General features: G+C 38.8%; 1 protein-coding gene across 13 annotated transcripts in view; it reads left to right on the top strand.

The window, feature by feature from the left end:
- The window catches only part of mybpc1 (myosin binding protein C1), a 34,161-nt gene that overhangs the window by 8,384 nt on the left and 4,945 nt on the right, over positions 1–20,832 (top strand). For 2 of the 13 annotated variants that reach the window (XM_028570572.1, XM_028570565.1), the window contains 29 exons: positions 879–923; positions 2,988–3,029; positions 3,556–3,597; positions 4,347–4,457; positions 5,121–5,269; positions 5,374–5,491; positions 5,583–5,631; positions 6,233–6,289; positions 7,072–7,080; positions 9,068–9,231; positions 9,353–9,485; positions 11,119–11,127; positions 11,820–11,944; positions 12,079–12,184; positions 13,044–13,210; positions 13,343–13,508; positions 13,584–13,690; positions 13,801–13,937; positions 14,819–14,978; positions 15,100–15,204; positions 15,288–15,476; positions 16,049–16,183; positions 17,220–17,387; positions 17,597–17,685; positions 17,772–17,967; positions 18,467–18,606; positions 18,690–18,849; positions 19,243–19,379; positions 19,663–19,849. In XM_028570572.1, coding sequence (XP_028426373.1) covers positions 879–923; positions 2,988–3,029; positions 3,556–3,597; positions 4,347–4,457; positions 5,121–5,269; positions 5,374–5,491; positions 5,583–5,631; positions 6,233–6,289; positions 7,072–7,080; positions 9,068–9,231; positions 9,353–9,485; positions 11,119–11,127; positions 11,820–11,944; positions 12,079–12,184; positions 13,044–13,210; positions 13,343–13,508; positions 13,584–13,690; positions 13,801–13,937; positions 14,819–14,978; positions 15,100–15,204; positions 15,288–15,476; positions 16,049–16,183; positions 17,220–17,387; positions 17,597–17,685; positions 17,772–17,967; positions 18,467–18,606; positions 18,690–18,849; positions 19,243–19,379; positions 19,663–19,849 — 3,402 coding nt within the window. The remainder of the gene's footprint in view (positions 1–878; positions 924–2,987; positions 3,030–3,555; positions 3,598–4,346; positions 4,458–5,120; positions 5,270–5,373; positions 5,492–5,582; positions 5,632–6,232; positions 6,290–7,071; positions 7,081–9,067; positions 9,232–9,352; positions 9,486–11,118; positions 11,128–11,819; positions 11,945–12,078; positions 12,185–13,043; positions 13,211–13,342; positions 13,509–13,583; positions 13,691–13,800; positions 13,938–14,818; positions 14,979–15,099; positions 15,205–15,287; positions 15,477–16,048; positions 16,184–17,219; positions 17,388–17,596; positions 17,686–17,771; positions 17,968–18,466; positions 18,607–18,689; positions 18,850–19,242; positions 19,380–19,662; positions 19,850–20,832) is intronic. The other 11 variants (XM_028570573.1, XM_028570569.1, XM_028570571.1 and 8 more) reach the window with 9 other exon arrangements.

Raw genomic sequence — 20,832 nt, 5'->3', positions numbered from 1 at the left:
CAGAATGCTATGGACTTCACTCTTACTGGTTGGAACAATGCATTAATTGTTTGCTTTTAAAACAGTGCTCTGATTCTTACATATCTTTAATTGCATGCAGAATGTAAAGAAATAAAAACATATACTTGTTCCTGAGGACTTTATGGTGCAGTGCCTGAGTTTCCATATGTCTAAAGAAATAAGAACTAATATAGACTAATAAATGAGGACAAATAGATTAATTACCTGAATTGGCAAACTAAAGGTGATGCAATTTGTGTGCAAGACGAGTCATTTAACTCTTAATTCTAGAATTAAAAAACATGAATGTATAAGCAGAACAAACACACATACACTAAATATTGTGTTGATAAGGCGGCTGACTGATTTCTTCTATAAGCTTTGTTTATGTAGTATCTCAAGGTGAGTTGAAATGAACTGATTTTGAGAGAGAAGATACAGCTGAAGTTAAAAAGCAGAGATTTCTTTAAGTTACACAGAATTTCATGCTTTCGTTGACTTGGTAATGAGCATTTTTTGCAAATATGGGTTGCATATTATATATATATATATATATATATATATATATCGCCATGGTGCTAGAGCGCTTGTGCTTTTGTTTTGGCAGCTTGAGAATCTTGCAGTAATAAGGTTTCATGATCCCACACTAGTTTATCTCTCAGACATACTGTACAGCAGTTAGGGTCAAATCATCAGTTGATATTTTGATCTCACTCTTCCTCTACAAGAGCTGCATGTCATGCTCCATTTAAAGTCTTGTCCCGCATGTGATCGATGGCCTTGTTGGCCTGCCAGTCATGTGTCTTGTTGGCTTGCCAGTGATGGACTTGGAGCTTTTTGATAGGTGGGTCTATTTGTCAATGACACCTTTATTGCAGATGATGATGCTGCAGCCACTACCCCATCCCCAACACCCCAAGCAGGTTGGTACCAATAACAACCCTTACTGCTTCCTAATTTATTCCTCTTCACATGACCCTTTAAGGACAGTTACAATGGAGCACCTTGAGGTTAGGTTCAATCAACTCCCATCACCTCATGGGCGCTAAAGTACTCTAAAGTTGAATCACAAGTTTGTCAGTTATATTGTGGCAATCCAAGAATAGCAAAATTAAGGGTAACACTTTATATTAAGATACTTGTAATAAGCGTTAGTTAATAGGTAATGAGGGCTTTATAAGTCTTTATAAAATGCTTATTAAAATTGCTATGTGTTAATGAAACTACAATGGTTAATAATAGTATCAAACATTTATTGTTAGATTATAAGACATTATAACAATAAATCTGTTTAAGATGCTATTATTAACACTTACATAGTCTCATAAAAACATAATAATGTTAATAATTATTTTATAAGGATTCGCTTATAACAAAGAACCTTAATATAAAGTGTTACCAAGTTAAGTGTGGTATGTAATGTGGAATACAGCTTCACAGGTATATATTTTTTCGTATGGATTTTCCTGTCAAATCTGTAAATATTTTGATGTATGTCTTTGCAGTGATGTCCATGTAAATATGTGATTTTTACATGCAAAATACTCACACAAACACATCAACCTTTATTTGTTCATCTCAAATGAAGGTATGGATATGAAAATCACATTTCACATGTATATATATTATACATTCAAAATAAATAAATTTTTGCTGAATGTGTATATGCATATTAATACACATGCACATTATTGTCTATCTATCTACTGTAAGGGAATGCTGAAGTTCAATTTTAAATAAAGTTATGTTGTATTTATGTCCCAGGACAGTTTGATATGAGTGAACATTAAACCATTGGCATTTATTATTATTATTATTATTACCATTATTAATTAATTAAGTAATTAATTAATTATCCAAGCTTCAGAATGAAAACTAAATATTAAAAACAGCTAACATTACGTTACTAACTTTTCTGGGCGTTGGCATTCCCGTTTATGTTGATACACTTACTTTATTTCTTTTTCTTTTGTAAAATACATAGACTTTGAGATATTAATTTACTTGCTGTCTTAATATCAATTTCTTTTCTGTGTAACCAAGTTTAGCTAGTTAGCAGAGTATGTATGTATTTAGCCTAGCTTAAGAACTGGAAGCATGTGCAGGGGGAAAAAAACTCTTCTCTTCAACAGTTGCTAGCTTCGACAACAAGGTCAGCACACCTGTAATTTGTCATCCATGTTAAATCAGGAAGCAAACCAGTGTCTGCGTCATGGTTTTCAAATGTCTCAGTTTACGCCCGTCTAAATTGCAACTCAGGAGTTTTAAAACTAAAATGGGGTTACCAGCGTCTTCAAACGTCGAGGATTGTTTAGGGGTTCTAAAACATGACGGGACGTAGCAAAAGTTATGTGTTTTAAAAAGAAAACATATTACTTTGGCTGTAGTCTTAGTCTCCACGCTAAGCTAGGCTAAATACTCTGCCACCACTGTACGGAACGTACATTGGTAAGGCAGCAAATAAGTTAATTCTTTTATTCTAAATAATCTTGCTTATATTTTTATTGAACTTTATATGTAACCATTTTGGACCATCTTAGAGACAATCCTGGATTATTTCCATTAAAAAAGCTTGATAAAGCTGCTGGGCATTGGGGGAAGTTAACCAGACATACTTAACTAACTAGTAAGACCTTATGATTGAAGCCTTCTGTCTTGTAAAACCCAAAACTTACAAACTAAGAAAAATAAACTTATGATAAAGCATTTCCGTTTTGTGTGGCTTGTTTGAAAGAAAAAAAAACTTTTTTTCTTTTCTTTCTGGTGCACAAAGCCAGACATTGTTGCGTTACTGTAAGTGGTTTCAAACACTATTTTTCGGTTTAACAAGAGAAAAGGCTTCAAGGATGAGGGATATGTGGTCGGTTGGGTTAACTTCCAAACGAAAGACGAGTACAGAGGTGCTTCCCTGAGCTTTTCAATGGAAAACATCCAAGTAGTTGAGTTTATCCTGATTAATTTCAATGGTAATTGTGCTTTTTTCACAGAGGATGCCAATTCACTCAAGAAACTCTCAATTGAGCTGCCTAGTAAGATCCCTCTGTTAAATCCTACCACCATTTTAGTACCTCTGAAACAAGTAACATACTCTAAATCAGAATCCCCCACTGTCTGAATGTAGGAAACATGTTGGAGGAAGTTAGCTTTTCAATACAAGAAAGTCAAAATGTCTTTGCTAACATATTAACATACATTTAATAATACACATAATTTTTTCTTTATGTTGATAAGACTTTTGGGGTGTTACATGATCATGTATTTTCTTTTCTGTACACATAAATTGCCATTTATGTGAATACATTTGGAATTCTGAACACAACAATCCTATTTAGGTTTTGCAATCAGTAATCAATCAATATTCAAGATATAGCTTGAAAGCAAAACAAAGAGCATAGCATTTTTTATAAAACCAGATCTTCAGAATTCCTTGGGTCAACGCTTGCAAATCTGTAATTGCTTGTTGGTTTTACAATTTGTGAGTGTGTGCTTGCTTCAGTGGACTTTACAGTACTATTCCTTACAATATGCTGTAAATTTCTCTCTGTCTTTGTTTAGATGATAGCGTCCCTGTGCCAGCCATGGGGAGAAAAGACTCAGGTAATAAAGTGGTAGCGAAAAAAACTCTTATGGTAATATATGGTCATTTTTTTATACACTCCAAGAGGAATTAAAACCGGTATCCAGAAAATCAGAAACTGCCATGACTGGTCAAATGGAGGCTTGCTACCAGTTTAGCATAATCCAGGTTAATTTGTTCCAACAATATGGTGTGCAAAAGATTGTTTTCCTGAAATGGCATACCCCCAACACCCCCAAGTCCTTCATCGCTGAATGTCAGACATGATGGGGCTTTTGGAAAATGAAATTGTTTTCATTTGCATAGGATAAAACTTAGCAGGCAACATTTGATGCACAATTTTGTCAATGGTGAACTTGCAAAAGATTTAAAGACAGGCCCAGGATAACAGCTACACGGCAACAGTGTGATTCATCCACATTCAGACCTTACATTGCAAAGAAGACCGGAGCATCAGGAAAATGAAGAATTTACTTCTTTTTTTTGATTTTGCTAAAAAAAATTATATATATTTCTGTGTTTCATATTGTCTGTTTCATGCTTTCCATGTTGCCAAGAGCTTAAATTATGCAGCTGTATGTGGTGATATGGCTGAAAGTGAGAAAATGTGTCCGTCTGTCTGTCTGTCTCTATAACTCTGGTACGACTAAAAACTTCAGATCAAAAGTGAGGTGGGTGTATGACTTCCTCAAATGTATTGATATATTTTTCCTCGCACAATGACAGTGGAGAGCACTGTGTCATGTATGTGTTTCTCCTGACTGACCAGTGTGGTCTCTGGGAGACGGCCAGGGCCCAGAAGACTTGGAAAAGCCCATTGACAGCCCACCACGGTCCACCCTATTGATAGAGAGCCCCCAAAGTGCCTCTGTCCCTGTGGGTGAGTAACAAAGAGGAGTTAAAGAAGAGTTGAAGATGGTAAAACTAAAATTCTAGATTTTTATGAGGGTGGTACATTGACTCTTCTAAGCCTTAAAGAAATAGTTACACATTTTGGGAAAAAGATATTCACTTGCTTGCCGAGATTTAGTACCTGTCCATTAAATATGAAGCCACAACCAGGAGACTTAGCTTAGCTAAGCATAAGACTGGAAACAGGGGGAAACAGCTAGCCTAGCTCTGTCTCAAGGTAACAAAGTACAAAACACGGTATATTTTGTAACCTTGTGTAAAAAACCCAAATTGTCAATTTGTCACAAATTTTTTGATACCTCTGGACAGAGCCAATCTAGCTATTTTCCCCATTTCCAGTCTTTTTGCTAAGCTAAGCTAACCAGCTGCTGGCTCTAGCTTCACTCATTATCGTCATTAAATGAGAAGAAGATATGAGAGTGTTATTAATCTCTGTAATAAAGACAACCAGCACACTGCCTAAAATGTTTAATTAGAAAACTTCCGGAGTGGCATTGAGAGCATAGTGCCTCTATAGTTTTATGTTTTACTAAATCAGCTTTCACTGTGACGTTAAGGGTTTATTGATTGGACATTTGGATTGTTGGACACTTTTTCCTCTGTGATCACACTGTATTTTCTGCGTCTAAAGGTGGAGACATCACCTTTGTTGCCAAGGTGGAGGCCAAAGATCTCCTCCGCAAACCCACCATCAAGTGGTTTAAAGGAAAATGGATGGATCTGGCCAGCAAGACAGGAAAGCACTTACAGCTGAAAGAGACCTTTGAACGATTGACCAAGGTACTGTACAGCAAGGCCCCAACCTATCCCAGCTCCTACGTGAGCACTACCTTGCAGTAGGTGCTGTTAAACCAATTCTTATATACAGTATCACTTCCTGGCAGATCCACACATTTGAGATGCACATCATCAAGGCCAAAGAAAACTATGCTGGAAACTACAGGTGTGAAGTCACCTACAAGGACAAGTTTGACAGCTGTTCCTTTGACTTGGAGGTTAAAGGTTTGTTAAAGCATCAAAGTGCATTATATTTACTCTAATATGTCAACTAAATTCAGACTATCATACGGTATTTGTCGTTACTTTCTTACAGAAGTTGAAGGCTCACAGAATGTTGATATTCGATCAGCTTTCAAAAGAAGGTAACGAAAGAACTGTAAACAGCAACCATTATGAATTCAGTATGCAACAGTACAGTATATCCTTTTTTCACTTCAACTGAACAAATAATACTAATAAATGCGAGAAGTGAAGAAAAGAACAAGTGCGATAAACATTTCACCTTCTAGTAATATTATTTTTTAGGCCATTTAAGTGTGACAAGATGGTTGTAATAATGTCATTGACCTTTCGCAAAGGTAATTACAAATCAACCAGCCGACTCAATGTGTAATTAAAGGCCAACTCTTGCATTTTAAATCTCCCTCCAAACAATGTGTCTGGAAAGCAATGCAAAGCATCCCAGTTTCAAAATGTTGCTTCTCAGTAATGTTGCTTCAACATTGCAGAAACACTGGGGCAATATTGCCTGGGATCGCTCTTACACAAAACACCTTGTTTCAAGCTTTTATCCAGAAAAGATAAAAAGTGTTTTTGTGTATTAATCGTGTGTTAGCTAGGAGCTAATGCATTGATTGACGTCAGAGCCTTTGCTTTGCGTTGCTCTTTAAGCATTGTTTTCTAGTGCCTGTAACTGTTTCAACTCTGATTCGATTTGTATTAATCTCTCCTTGTTAACAACAGCAGTGAAGGACAAGACGATGCAGGGGAGCTTGACTTTAGTGGTCTCCTTAAACATAGGTGAGAATCACATCCCAACCCCTTTTCAGTATTTTTAAGCGCTTTTTTTATGTGCTTCTTTTTGCTTTCTTTCAAATCTTTTGTAAATTTGATCTGTATTAGGGTACCATTAGAGTGGCAAGTACATTTCTGCAGATGATACATCACGATATACCAGGTGTTTTCAAAGTCTGTGGGCCCCGGCTCAGACAAGTTGTGACAACATCCCCGTCTAATGGCAAAAAAAGTATGAGCCCGGTTATTTTTAGTCTATATTTGTTTAGATTTTGGTAAATTGGCACCATTACAATTATGCCAAATTAGCTATCAGCATTTTCTGCGCGCAATGTACTGATGGATGTACAGACTACTATCACTGGATTACTTTAAAACAGAAGAAAAGTTAAAGTTAAAGTTAAAGTTCTGGAGTTATATAGGAGCGTCTTTATTCTCTGATTTCTAAGCGGTTTAATTGACATTTATTCGCGACAATGGAAGAGATAATCATATTCCCTGAATGTGTAAGTCACACTGAATCTCAAAATATGTGTGCCATGCCTGTGTAGTCAGATTTGAGTTATGACCCTGAGAAGGGGTGTGAATTTTGGGAGGGGCGCCTCACAGTTTGAAAACCTCTGGTTTACCAAAGCTATTGGGGTGACTCAGAATAAATACCATTTTCCAGATGATACAGTGCAACATTTAAATGTGAGTACAAATAGTCCTAGGCAGCGACGCTGTTCACTGGCAAAATTATACATTTTTATTTTGGGCTTGTCTCTTCTTCTCCCCTACATATTCAGAAATCAAAGGTTAGTAGAGAGAAAATCATAGGTTTTAAAACGATTATACCTTACTGCGGGTGAGTACTGTAATCCTGTAGAGTCCCCAGCATGACATGTAGCTCTAGGAATTGGACAAGCAAGAGTGTTGGCCTACTGTAGTATGGTAACACTTCATTTGAAGGCAGCATTCCTAAACGCTCTGTCAGCAATCAGTAATGATGGAAATGGGCCTTGCATCATAAACACTCTGAGGTGACAGCTCTTCATCAAGCCATGAGTCAAACGCCACCTTTATGAGGCAGAGTGCGCCATTTTGGATCGTTAATGATGTGCTAGTGGGCCACGGAGAAATGATGCTGTAAAATAGTGTTATCTCTACATTGTCGTTTTATTTCAACTTAGAAATACAAGGCAAATACCCCCATGTTTATTTCAGCTGTCTTCGTAACTGCCTGGAAATAAACAGATGAGAATTACAAACGTAGAATGGAATAATGTTTGACGCTATTCACCTCCAATCTTTCAGACATTTGGGAAAATGTCTATGAAAGAAAGGGCTGTCTGAATGTTCTTTATGCAAACTAATGAATACACTCATGTCGAGGGCAACGTGTTTATTAACTTGGATCTCACAAAGCTAACATCTTTAATATCATTATCTAACCGTGTCGGATCATCTCTGAAGTGATCACTCAAACCAACAACAAACAAAGGGATGGGCCAGAGCATTATGAAAGACATTAAAATCAGCATTACAAATCTTTGTTGCAGGTTTCCCCTTCCTGCATGCTATATATCATGTTATTACACAAATGTGTAGCATTACAATAAGTGGTATGACAAAATGGAAACAAAACTCTCCTTTATTGATCTGTGTCTGCTTTTGTGTGCTAATTTAATCCTACAACACTGATAAAACCCTTGTTTCATCTCCCACACTTACTCGTAAGTTTTGTGTCCAAACTAAAAGAACCCAACTCCCTCCATAATTCAGCTCCCTCTTAATGTTTTCCCCTTTATCCCTCAATGCATACTAGAAACCCCCCAAAATCATTATTGTGAATTCAATTGCAACCCTAAATGTTAGAATATTATAACAATAAGAAAATCTTCTAAGTGGCCATTTGTGTGGCACAGCGGCTGAGTGGAAGATCTTAAAATATCTCACATTTTGGCCATGTGTGTCCCTTTGGGTTCTCTGGATTCGTCCACCAGAAAAACACACATATTTGATAGATGTTAGAAATACTCCTGCCATTGCATTTAACCAAGTCACTGTCCTCAGAACGATAGCTAGCCGCCAGGAGATAAATATTGGAAATGATCACAGGACTGAAAGGTTATCAGTAAAGGAAACCTGCTTTGAACTAAAGTCACTTTGTGATAGATGACGTGCTGACTTTCAAGATAGTATTTTGCATTTAATTCAGTAAATTATCATCACAGAACTATAAGTAAGAAAAACTAAGTTCTATTACACTAACCCACTGTTTATTTTCTGACTTTTTATTTAGATTTGTCTTCAATGTTCCCTGTAGATTTCTTTTGTTTCTTTTTTTTAATAACTTGGCCTTTCCTCCCCTCATTTCATAAAAAAAAAAAGATCTAGACTATTTTAGGTTAGCTGTTAAGAAACTGTGCATTACACCTCACAAGAAGTCTTCCTTTCCTTCCTTTCCTGATTTTGGATTCAAAGCAGATTAGAGAACACCTCTGTGTTTTGTGTTACACTTAACATTTGACCCTAGAGCTGTTGTCAACACACAGGTAGACAGCTCACCATGCCCATCCCTTTGTGTGACATGTCCTGAGGAATGGAATAGGATAAACAAACCAAAAATGGCAGGGCAGGAACCAAGTAAAATAAGCAGTGATTGTAAAGCTTAAGGGAGACCCTACCAATCCCTCAAAGACCCCTAATCTAGAGGTTAATGAGTAGTTCCTCAGGACACGTCGCAAACACCAGCCTATGACCCTTACCCTCACATCGTTCCCTCGTATCCGGCACCACTAGGGAGCCGAAACAGGATGACACTCCAGAGGTGGATGTGTGGGAGATCCTGAAGAACGCTCGTCCAGATCAGTACGAAAAGATCGCCTTCACGTACGGCATCACAGATCTGAGGGGTCTGCTGCGGAGGATGAAGAAGATCCCAAAAGAGGAGAAGAAAAGCGAAGGTAAATAAGTGTTTTCCAAATTTTGGATATGCTCCTGGGTGAATATCAGTCTTCATGTCTGGTTAAAATGGAATCTCCATCTTGGTGTCTCTTTTGTGACCTTTGTTTCGTCTTTTCAAAGCTTTTGCAAAGAAGCTGGAACCAGCATATCAGGTGGATAAAGGTGGAAAGATCCGCTTGGTGGTTGATCTGGCCGACCCCACGGTTGAGCTGAAGTGGTACAAGAACGGACAGGAAATCAGACCCAGTCCCAAGTATGTAATGACATTTTCTTCATTCTATCTTCTCTTTCTTCTCCCATTCAACACGGCACAAATGAAACGCATGTTTTTACCAATGGGTTTCATTTGATGGCATTGCCCCTTTTTCACCAGTTTTCTGATATTATGTGTTTCCGCATAATGTTCAGTCACCACTCAAAAGAACAATGGTTCACATGTTTTACACAACACAGATACATTCAGTCTTTGTCCTCTCTTCAAATTTTCTTAAGTTTAAAAACATATGTTTACATATTTATATTTTTACAAATACAGCTCATTCTACTGTGAACCATTGCTAGTGAACAAATAACGTTCTCTCGACTCTAATGTGGCTCTAGGCAGTTTCCACACAGTCTCTCACACACATAGTAGGTACATTATGGATTCACAAAGCTATATAAAAGGCCCCAGAGCTACATTTGGGTGTAAATGCAGTGTATGATGTCTGTAAACTGTTGTAGTTAATTGCTATTAACTACTGTATATGTCCTCCTCCGTACAGGAAAAAGGTGGTACCTCCTTCACAGGTCTTTAACCAAGTCTGGCTTTGGAACAAAGTTAATACATACTAAATCGCATACGGCAGTAAATGTTGATGATCATGTACTTTAACGAAGCGATTATTACTGTAACCTCAACAACAACAATCCCATTGTTATGTAGCCGTCGTGATTTAGTTTTCGATAGGCCTATGAGCAATGGTTTTACACGTTTTGCAAATCTTTTTCTTTTAAGTGCATCAGGTATTTATTAAATAAATGTGAAAACTTGGGTGTAACAATACAAGACAGAGTGAGTCAGAGTGAAATGTATTCTTGAGCTTGGGAATAGTGGTTTGACAAAACTTTTGTCAAAGAAAAATCTTTATATATCCCTTCAGACATGAATATATTCTTCAAACAACCTAAATCTTTAAAACTGCTATATGTGCTATATGCTTATAGACAATAACTTAATGTACTAAAACTCGACTTAATGTCAGTGCTTACAGTTTTTTTTTTTTTTTTCTTCACTGCCTCCAAGTGGCCCTACAGTAATCTGATGCAGGGTTTAAGGTCAAACGTGATAACATGTTTTTGTGCCTTCATTAAATATTCCTGATCATATATGTCTAAAAATTAAAAAATAAATAAATGTATATCTCATAATAGGGTAGCGTATTACCCTTGCTGATAAGGCTAATAATAGGCTGTGATACAGAATTGAGAGACAATTATTCTGCAGCTAAAAGGGTTTGTTTAGAGAATCCTAGAATAGATGTTAGTATTACAGACTTGTAAACTAGATAAAGCACTATGCCTTAACTTTACATACATTAGATGAAACTTCTGTTCAAAGCCATGCAAAGCTAAAGCCATCTAGGAGGTTATTGCTGTTTTCTGGTTTATGGTATGCAACAGGTTGCATTTTCTCCAGGGCTCCCTGCTCTGAAGACCTATAAAAAAAAATCATTCTCTTTTGAAACAACATAAACCCCTCCAGGCATGATGTTTCTCTGTCTTTGTCTGTCTGTCTATCTATCTATCTGTGTGTCATATCACGATGCCCTTTCCTGTCTGCCATAATCACTTCCTGTACACTCTCTGTGATCCGGCCCCATTCTGGCTCCACTGCTGACCTTAAGTCAACGGAAGTAAGTCCATACGTCCAGTCTATTCTCCCTTCTCCATGTCAGTGTTTTGGTGTGATCCCACCCCTCTATCACCACTGACCCTTGGGTTTGTGAAGTGCACTTGTTGCATGTTGAGTATAATAATGATGTTGTATATTCTTTATTTTGTCAACACTGCTGTACATTTTGATTTTAAAAAGGGGCTGTACTTGAAATACTGGAAAAAAAAACAGTTGTTGCCTCCACACAAACTATTCCCCAATATGTGATACACCTGCCACATGGAGTACAGCCACTTCCTAAATGACTGCACACAGCCCTTTTGCAATGAGCGCAATGCAACTTTAACTGTCTGCAACTTTTAACTGCCAATATTTTTACAATGGCCACATGCACTAAGATGCATGCGCAGCTGGACGGCTATCAAAACAGGGAACAGAGAAGCTGGGAATACAACATACACAGAGGGAGTGTTGTGTGACTTCATTCTCTGCTCAGGACGCCACTATATTTATACATAGCAAATATTTGTTTGCTGCCGATTCGAATGTCGAGTACAGCCCCTTTATAAATGATTTTTGGTTTCTGTGGCAAACTTTGTCTTTCTTTTAGTTAATATCTTGGAATAACATCCATTCTTATCTTAAGACTACTGTATATTGGCACAATTTCTGCTGGTGACCAGTGAAGTGACTAATGGACTTCCTGTTTAGGTATATTTTTGAGCATAAAGGCACACAAAGGATAATGGTCATCAACAACTGCAGCGTAAATGATGACGCAGCTTATTCTGTAGCTGCGGGAGACGAGAAATGTGCCACAGAGCTGTTTGTCAAAGGTATCTTGATTACCTGTTTACCTTTATTTAACTAAATTAAGAACTGTATATGACATATGATATACTGCAGATGTGTTAGTGTGCCAATCAGTAAGAAACTTGTTCAGTTTTTTCCTTCCTCTCGTGTCTTATAGAGTTGCCAATTAAGATAGTTAAAGGTATTGAGGCAGTGAAGACCACGGTGAATGAGAGGATTGAGCTGGAGTGCGAGGTGTCAGAGGAAGGTGCTCAAGTCAAATGGTAAGACTCGTTTAAAGATTAAATTTGTTGCTAAATTACATATCAAACTTAACCTAGACTGGCAGAATAAAAGAAGAGGCAACTTGTTTCTACATTACAACTAGCAATGCCACCACAGATTGTTATTAAGTTAAGCTTTATTTTGCAGGTTCGTAAATTCCAAATCATTTCCTAGGATGTTTACTGTGTAATTTGGTGCTCATAATAAGTAAAATTGTAAATTTGTTGATTTCAGTTAACTGTTGTGTAACCTAGAGATTTCTTTAGTCAGTGCACTACAGGTCAACTGAGCATAATGTTGTTTTTCTTAAACTTTGTCCACAGGCAAGCATACAATTCAACATAAATGAATCAATATTTGCTCGGGCTTAAACTGTGCTGTTCTTTTAAGGAAGTCCTTCTGGGAATCAACAACTGCTGATTAACTCAACACAACTCACTAAAGTGATAATTATCTCAGTAATTTGTCTCTATTTTCTTTCTACTGCAGTTAGTGCCAAATTAAAAAGTTCTTTGCAGACATTCTTGTATAATGAACCCATAAGATAAATATTTACATATGATCCTGACGGGAGTTAGTGTGACACACTTACAGTTGTTATATGTAACTTTTAAATGTTTCTGAAACTGTGTAATTTTTCATCTGATGATCAGAAATGACCTTTAACAGCAAACGAGACAAAACACTACCGCTAATGTCCAAAGCGGCCGCTAAAATCAACACAAACTGAAAGTTTCATATAGCCACTTTAATGTAACACTGTTAATGTAACAATGAGACACTCACATCTGTGTTTAGCTGCTCATTTATCCATGACGTGTGTATGTGACTAATTTCAAATGCTTCTTCCTCCTTCAGGATGAAGAACGGTGTTGAGGTTCCAACAGGAGTGCGGTCCAGATACCGAGTTAAGTGTGAGGGAACAAAACACTTCTTGGTGATTGATGATGCCTCCAGGGAGGACACTGGGACATACTCAGTCATGGCTACCGGTGGCACATCGGAGGCTCGCATACAGGTTGACTGTATGTAGTATCCCGGCCTTTTTCTTTTCTTTTCTTTTCTTTTTCGGCCTTTGTCTGTTATTTTGCATGCTCTTCAAAAGGAATCAGCATTCATTATATTCTCTTCTATACCCTTCTCATTTGTTTAATTAGTGAAACCGCTAAAGGTGCACCAGGACCTGCAGGATACGACTGTGATGCTGGGTGAACCCATCAAGCTGCAATGTGAGATTTCCCCCGGCAACGTCCCAGGTCGTTGGTACAGGAATGGACAGCTGATCCAGCCCAATGACCGCATCAACATCATACACAGAAATAAGTATGTAGCCTCTGTTAAGCTCTGTTCAATCAAAACCAATTCCACACAAATGCTAACGTCATTTGGGTTTTTCAGGGTCCATCGTCTTGAAATTGCCAGCAGCTCCCTTCACGATGCAGGAGATTACACTTTTGTACCTGAGGGATATTCACAGAGCCTCTCTGCGAAACTTCACATCATTGGTACACAACCTATTATTTACCGGCTTGGACAATGTTGTATCTTGTATCATACAGAAAAAAACACCTTAACGTAATTTTTTTATTAAAAGAGGTGATTTAATTTTCTGTAGACCCACCAAGGGTGCACTTGGAGAGCCTGAACTTCCCAGACAACACGGTGACAATTGTGGCAGGAAACAAACTTCGCTTGGAGATCCCCATCAGTGGAGAACCAGCACCCAGGGTGGTGTGGATGAAGGGGGAAAGGGTGAGCTTCAGTCTTTTTAGTCTGAAACTCTTTTAAAGCATAAGTCTGGTCAACAATTCCCAGGAAAAGACAAAAACCAAAGAACTTCCCCACTTCCCTATCCTATCTCCGGTAATCAAACCCACTGGGTCCTACTAAAGACAGAAATCTTTAAAAGCTGGTCACAAATATGCACTTTAATTTTTTTTAAAGAATGGCTCAGTAATTTCCTAACACAGCTGCACACTGTAGATCAAAAGTTACTCAAACAGGAATAAACAGTGCATTTGTTGGGGACTATTTCCAGCCGCAGATTAATACACACTTGCTGCTCTATTGAGTATTTCCAGCAGGACAGTGTATGTATACTCAAAATAAACCACAGGGGCCTTCTTCATAGTATTGAAGGAAAATGTCACCCAGTGCAATAGTGTGGCAAAATTATGTGTTTTCAATTTTAAGGACAACAATGAGGCTCTATGAAACAGAGGAATAAGAAATACAGGGTTTTCCCTGCCTACTTGGGCGCACGGAGCTAGTAACAACTTTAGTACAGGATGGTTTTAAGGTGGACCAGCTATTTTCATTTTAGTGACAAGCCACTCCAAGTTTTGTTTTAGTGAGCTCTCCCTTGCTGCAACTGACAACCGCTAAGCTTTATGCAATTAATTGGGCAATGACATCACCAATATGCAAATGAATATATGATGTAATTTGCACCGAGGGAAAACCATGACATATCATCAGGCTTTGGAAACACAGTGGAATAAATTCATTGTTGGCTTTGGTATTTTCATGGGATTTGTTGACAATAACAAAAATATAGAATATTCCCAGCTTTTAAATGTTTCCTTTACCTTCAAGGCTTTCATATAATCGTAATATGGTCTCGTTTGTTTAAGGTGATTCTTGAGTCGGGCCAACGTGTCCGAGCTGAAACGTACGGCGACCAGACCAGCCTGACAATTGAGGTCACAGAGCGGGAGGACACAGGCAACTACAAGATAGTCCTGCAAAATGAGGCTGGTGAAGCCACAGCCAGCGTCAAAATCAAGGTTGTAGGTAAGTAATCACAAAACACTTAGGCACGGCTGCTTTTTTTTATTATTTTACTTAAATTCAAAAGGCCATGTGGAAATAATTTGTTTATTGAATCCTTAGCATGGCTTTGTGTTGTCTGCAGACATCCCTGACCCTCCAGAGGCTCCCTTGGTCCCAGTGGTAGGAGGTGATTGGTGCTCCATGACATGGGAACCACCAAAATATGATGGAAGTTCACCAATATTAGGTAAACATTGCATGTTACTTATTACCGCAGCTGTAATGTAAGTGTTGGTGGTTAAATGACGAGTTTCTGACCATCCTCTAAAGGCTACTTCATCGAGAGAAAAAAGAAACAAAGCTCCAGATGGATGAGACTGAACTTTGACCTGATCAAAGAAACATCGTTCGAACCCAAGAAGATGATTGAAGGAGTGCCATATGAAGTGCGGATCTTTGCAGTCAATGCTATTGGTGTGTCCAAGCCCAGTGAACCATCCAAAGCTTTTACTCCCCTTGGTGAGCAGCCCAAATGTCTCCATAAAAATCTACTTAGCAGTCTAATGCTGTTACTGCCAATAATCTGTCCAGAAAAGTATTACAAAAGGCTTCAGATTCCCGAACAACCGTTTCATAATAATGGAGGAAATTTCAAAGAGTGGGCCAGTGATAGTGCATGTGTGATCTGCCCTTGGTACCCCGACGACGCAGCTGTTCCACCCCATACCTCACCACCCCAAGCATTCTGGCTGTGACCTCCACTGGACATGCAGGAGCTTTAGAGGATATTAAATATGTCTTTATAATGGCTGCCAAATCATCTGTGGATTAGAGGTTTAGGAGATCAGGTCTGTCAGAGGGTTCAATAGGAGTTAAATATGATTCAGAATACAAGAATAGATGGAAAGAGCAGGGACTAATGAGATCTGACATGCAGATTGATAGCATACCAGCAAGAGAGAGAGGCGCCTTGCTCACATCTACATGACTTGCCAAAATGGAGTTTTACCCATACCATACATTGTTGGAAAACAAATGAGGAAATGGTAGCAATTACTCTTCTGATCTCCAAAACCTTTATCTCCACTCAGCTGTGACCAGTGAGCCCACCATGCTGGTCGTGGACGATGTGACAGACACCACAGTGACCGTGAAGTGGCGTCCTCCTGAAACCATCGGAGCTGCCGGTCTGGACGGATACTTAGTGGAGTACTGCATAGAAGGAAGTGAGACAATCTCAAATCTTCTAAAGGGCCCGGACAAACAGTGTCACATTTGGGCCAATTATGAGAGAAACGTGGTGAAATCATTTGCTGTCAATCCAAAATATTGGTCCTACATCACACTGTAAAACACCGACAGCTGATTTAGTGCTTTTGCACCCAAACATTCAAACTGTAAAAGTTTTAAGAAATTGTATGCATAGCTTTGCCTGAAAAGAACTAGTCTATACACATGGTCCGACCACGTCTAAAGACAAAAGTCTTTATAGCTATTCCTAACTGCCACACTCAAATGCAGGGTGAAAAATCTGCCATCATAGAGCAGGGTGAGACTCAATAATCATTGAAATATGGGGATAAAACACACTCTAATAACAATATTTTCTGGAAGACAGACAAAAAATGACAGAAGTAGTTGTGTACAGAATGAAAAAAGAGACAAATTGTTTGACACAACCCCCCAAATATTGATGTTGGAAAGGTATTGAGACAGGGAGTTTCATAAAACATTTGACCATCTGTAAAGTACTTCGGTTGAAGTATACTGGCACCTTTAGGACTTAATTCTCACAATGCGAAGGCTGCTACGAACCATTTCTACAGAATACGGCATTAAATGACACGAAAATACACTGGCCAGTGCAACATCGTGAGAGCCCATAGATAGATAGATAGATTTACACATAAATACCAAATTGCCTTGAATCTATCATGCTGCTTACATAATTTATGCCGTGTATTTATCATGCTGCCTACCTAGTATATATAAAATATATATATATATATATCATATATAAAATTTACATTGTAGTGCTACAAATTACCAGCCATTCATGGCACAATCTGAAATGCCTCATCATACAGTCTGACTCAGATTGTAAACAAGATTTTTTTAGACCCATCTTGCACAGTGTTACATCCCATGAACCTGTATCACCGCTGTCACATATTTTTGTAGGGGCTTCACGTTGTTTGTTCATGTTTGTCATAGCCCACCACAATTTCAGTGAAGGCTGTTAACAAATAGTTTTTCTTACAGCTGATGATTGGAAAATATCCAACACGGAACTAACAGAGAAGACCAAGTACACCGTCACTGGGCTGACTCCAGGGTGTAAAATCTTAGTTCGAGTCAAAGCCATAAATCGTGCCGGAGCCAGCACTCCACGGACCCTTCAGCACTCTATCCTGGTCAAAGAGGTTATTGGTGAGCTCGGAAAAATGCTGTGAACCTCTGAATTGCTGTTGTATGAGATTGTGCTCTACAGATACATTTGAACACACACCTTTCTGCTGTTACTTGACTTAAACCTTGACTGTTATGAAGGAAAAGATTGAAACACACTTAGATATTTACTTAAAGCATATCTAGAATCATTTCTACATCACACCCTTTATGGTCCGTTTCCTCCTCAGAACCACCCAAGATCCGCGTACCCCGACACTTGAAGCAGACATACACTCGCAGAGTTGGAGAAGCAGTCAACCTTGTGGTGCCCTTTATGGTATAGCAAACCTCCCAATCGATCAATATTCGCTGTATCTCTGAGCAGAATAATACACTCATAATCACTGTGTGTGATGTCTGCAGGGCAAACCCAGGCCAAAGGTCACCTGGCTGAAAGATGGGAAGACCATAGAGCCTACCGACGTCAGCATCCGCAACACAGATTGTGACAGCATCATCTTTATCCGTAAAGCAGAACGCAGCCACTCTGGAAAGTACGAGATGAACGTGCAGGTTGAAAACCATGTGGACACTGCCATTCTTGACATTCAAATCGTAGGTGAGTGAATGAATACCAGCTATTACAGGTTGTATCTGCGGGCTATCAGGAGACATTACACACCTGTAAACTACAAGTGGAATTGTTGCAAATGTGGATTGTGGGCGTAGCAGGCTGTAGCAAACACTATCCCTACTGACAGCCACAGCTACTGCAGGACGCGTAGGTTAATCTAGCCATCCATTTTATGTCATTATTACAGGTCCAAGTCGCATTAATTCAATTAATTATATAATTAAGAATTATTGTTATACGCTGCTGGGTTTTTCAGCTGTTTTCATAATTTAATACTTTGGACGGTATGCTTGTAAAAAAGGGATTCAATTGAATTCTATCTGGTATAACAAAGGTCTTAAAAAGTCCTAAATGTAACGTGGTGAACCCTGCAGCAACTCAGTCTTAAACAAAGTTACCATTCTACTAACCTTATTATTACTACTATGACCTAAAATGATAATAAACCACAGTGTATGCTCACATTGTTTCCTCTGATTGTTAGACCTACCTGGGCCTCCTATGTGTGTGACGATTGAAGATGTTTGGGGAGGAAATGTGGCTCTGGTCTGGACTCCTCCAAAAGACAACGGCAACGCTCCCATAACAGGCTACACCATTCAAAAAGCAGACAAGAAGACAATGGTAGAAGATCAATTTGACAAAATATACAAAAGTGAAATTGCAAATTTGATATTTACATTGACATCCTTCGGTCTGCCTCATAGGAATGGTTCACGTGCATTGAGCACTACCATCGCACCTGCATCACAATTACAGAGCTGGTGGTAGGGAACGAGTACTTCTTCAGGATCTTCGCGGAGAACATGTGTGGCCTCAGCGAAACTGCCACCCAAACCAAAAAAAGCGCCCTCATCGTCAAAGAAGGTAACACTGACTGTCATATAAGCAAATGTGAATGGTTCTTATCATCTCTGGTGGGGGAAATGCTTCCAAAGTCAGAACCTTGGAACAAATCACATGTATTTCATGTGTGGAAAATGTCAATAAAAGTTGTTGCTTCATTTGCTGACTATTTCTTTCAGATAACTGAAAGGTACTGTCAGTGATGTTTTCCACCCTAAAGTGAGCCTGAATTTATTTACAGCCTCACTTTAAAAAAAACTATGACTGACAGGTCCTTTGACAGTGGTGTTGTAGACTCAGCCAATGATAAACAAAAAATATTGTCTTACCCTCATCACTTAGGGAATTTCCCACATGATACCGCTCAGCGCCAGTATCATGCACAACCCCATTCCTTTACCCTTACCCCAACAGGTTTGCAGATAAAAACGCACGATTACAATGACCACGACTTCAAGGAGGCGCCAAAGTTCACGCAGCCGCTGATCAACACTTTTGCCATCGCCGGCTACAATGCAACTCTCAACTGTAGTGTCCGTGCCAACCCAAGGGTAGGTGGGAGAACCACAGGTAAAAGTGGTGTACCAATAGATTACGCATTACACTCAGGTAAATATACAAGTTCATCATGTTGTATTATAGCACAGATTCTCGTTCTAGTGTGCCAAAAAAATGTAAACGTTTTAAAAAACTATAAAAAAAAATTCTTTCATTTGTAACTTTTAGAGGATGGGTCCAGGTAATTTTCAACTTGGATCTATCTATTTGTTGTGATTTGGGCTGTCATTCCTATTGGTAATGATACTACTGTACGTTTCTGTTGTCTGAACGCAGGCCAAAGTGATCTGGATGAAGAATAAGATAGCCATCCTCGACGACCCACGCTACCGCATGTTTAGCAACCAGGGAGTATGTACTCTGGAAATCAGGAAGCCCAGCCCCTATGATGGCGGCATGTACTCCTGCAAGGCCATCAACGACCTGGGAGAGGCCCAAGTGGACTGCAAGCTGGAGGTCAAAGGTCAGTGTGGACCAAGAGGGGAGCTCAGTTTGCCTCCCTGGGTACGTGTCTGTATCAGAGTCTAGTTTCTCAAAGCCTTTCGCCTTTCTAATTTTATTTCTTAATTGCTACTGCCTCTGAGCAGTGCCTATGCTGAAAATTAATTCAAGAATCATTCTTTCTTTCTCTAAAAAATACAAACAAATGAATCCTTTTTAACCATATGGTCACTCTTTAACGAGTATAAGGAAGTAGGCTTTGGGAAACCGACTCCACTGGAGTACCGTAGTGTTTGAACTGTGTGTTGCAGTCTACCAAAGGGCTGACCACGTAGGCGGTGGACATGTAAGTATCTGGATTGGGTTGCACCAGCTCTTCGTTTTTTTCATGACTATGGTTGTGTGTAAAGTCCTTTTGAAGTTCTTAGAAAACTGTGAGCTAGTTTCTGGTGATTTACTAAATCCGGTTGCACCATTAAAACTTAAAGAATGTCTTAGCTAGTAGAGCCATTAGTAATGTGTAAATGGTTGCTAGGAAACATCTGTAGCGCCATGCAGGCTAAAGTCACTAAAGCATCACAAGCTGTAACATAACAAATGCCGAAAATAACAGTTTTAGGAGGCAATATATTAAACGTACCTGCCAATCATTAGTAAATGTAGGTTTGACATTATTCATATATGCATTGATGTAGAAATATGTGTGTCAAAGTTAGAAGCATTCATTGTAAAATGTAATTCAAAAGTATTTAAATCAAATGTCAGGTCAGATGTGTCACCCATATTATCTCCTGACAGTTACACCTGGCAATTATTAGGTGTAAATATTGAGTTACAAGGTAAGAACTAGTTTGTGTGGTGCAACCCGTTTTAATTTAGTGATGTGCCAATCTCCACTTAGTAATCGCTGTTTGAACTTGTGAACAGTTGGCGCAACCAGCTCCTGGACACCATTTTCAAAATAGACAAATAATGACATATTAATAATCCGTTCATTTGTGTGCA

Source organism: Perca flavescens, chromosome 23 (assembly GCF_004354835.1).
Source record: "Perca flavescens isolate YP-PL-M2 chromosome 23, PFLA_1.0, whole genome shotgun sequence".
Taxonomy (NCBI): domain Eukaryota; kingdom Metazoa; phylum Chordata; class Actinopteri; order Perciformes; family Percidae; genus Perca; species Perca flavescens.
The sequence above is the reverse complement of the archived record's forward strand: the minus strand, read 5'-3'. Positions and strand labels throughout refer to the sequence as shown.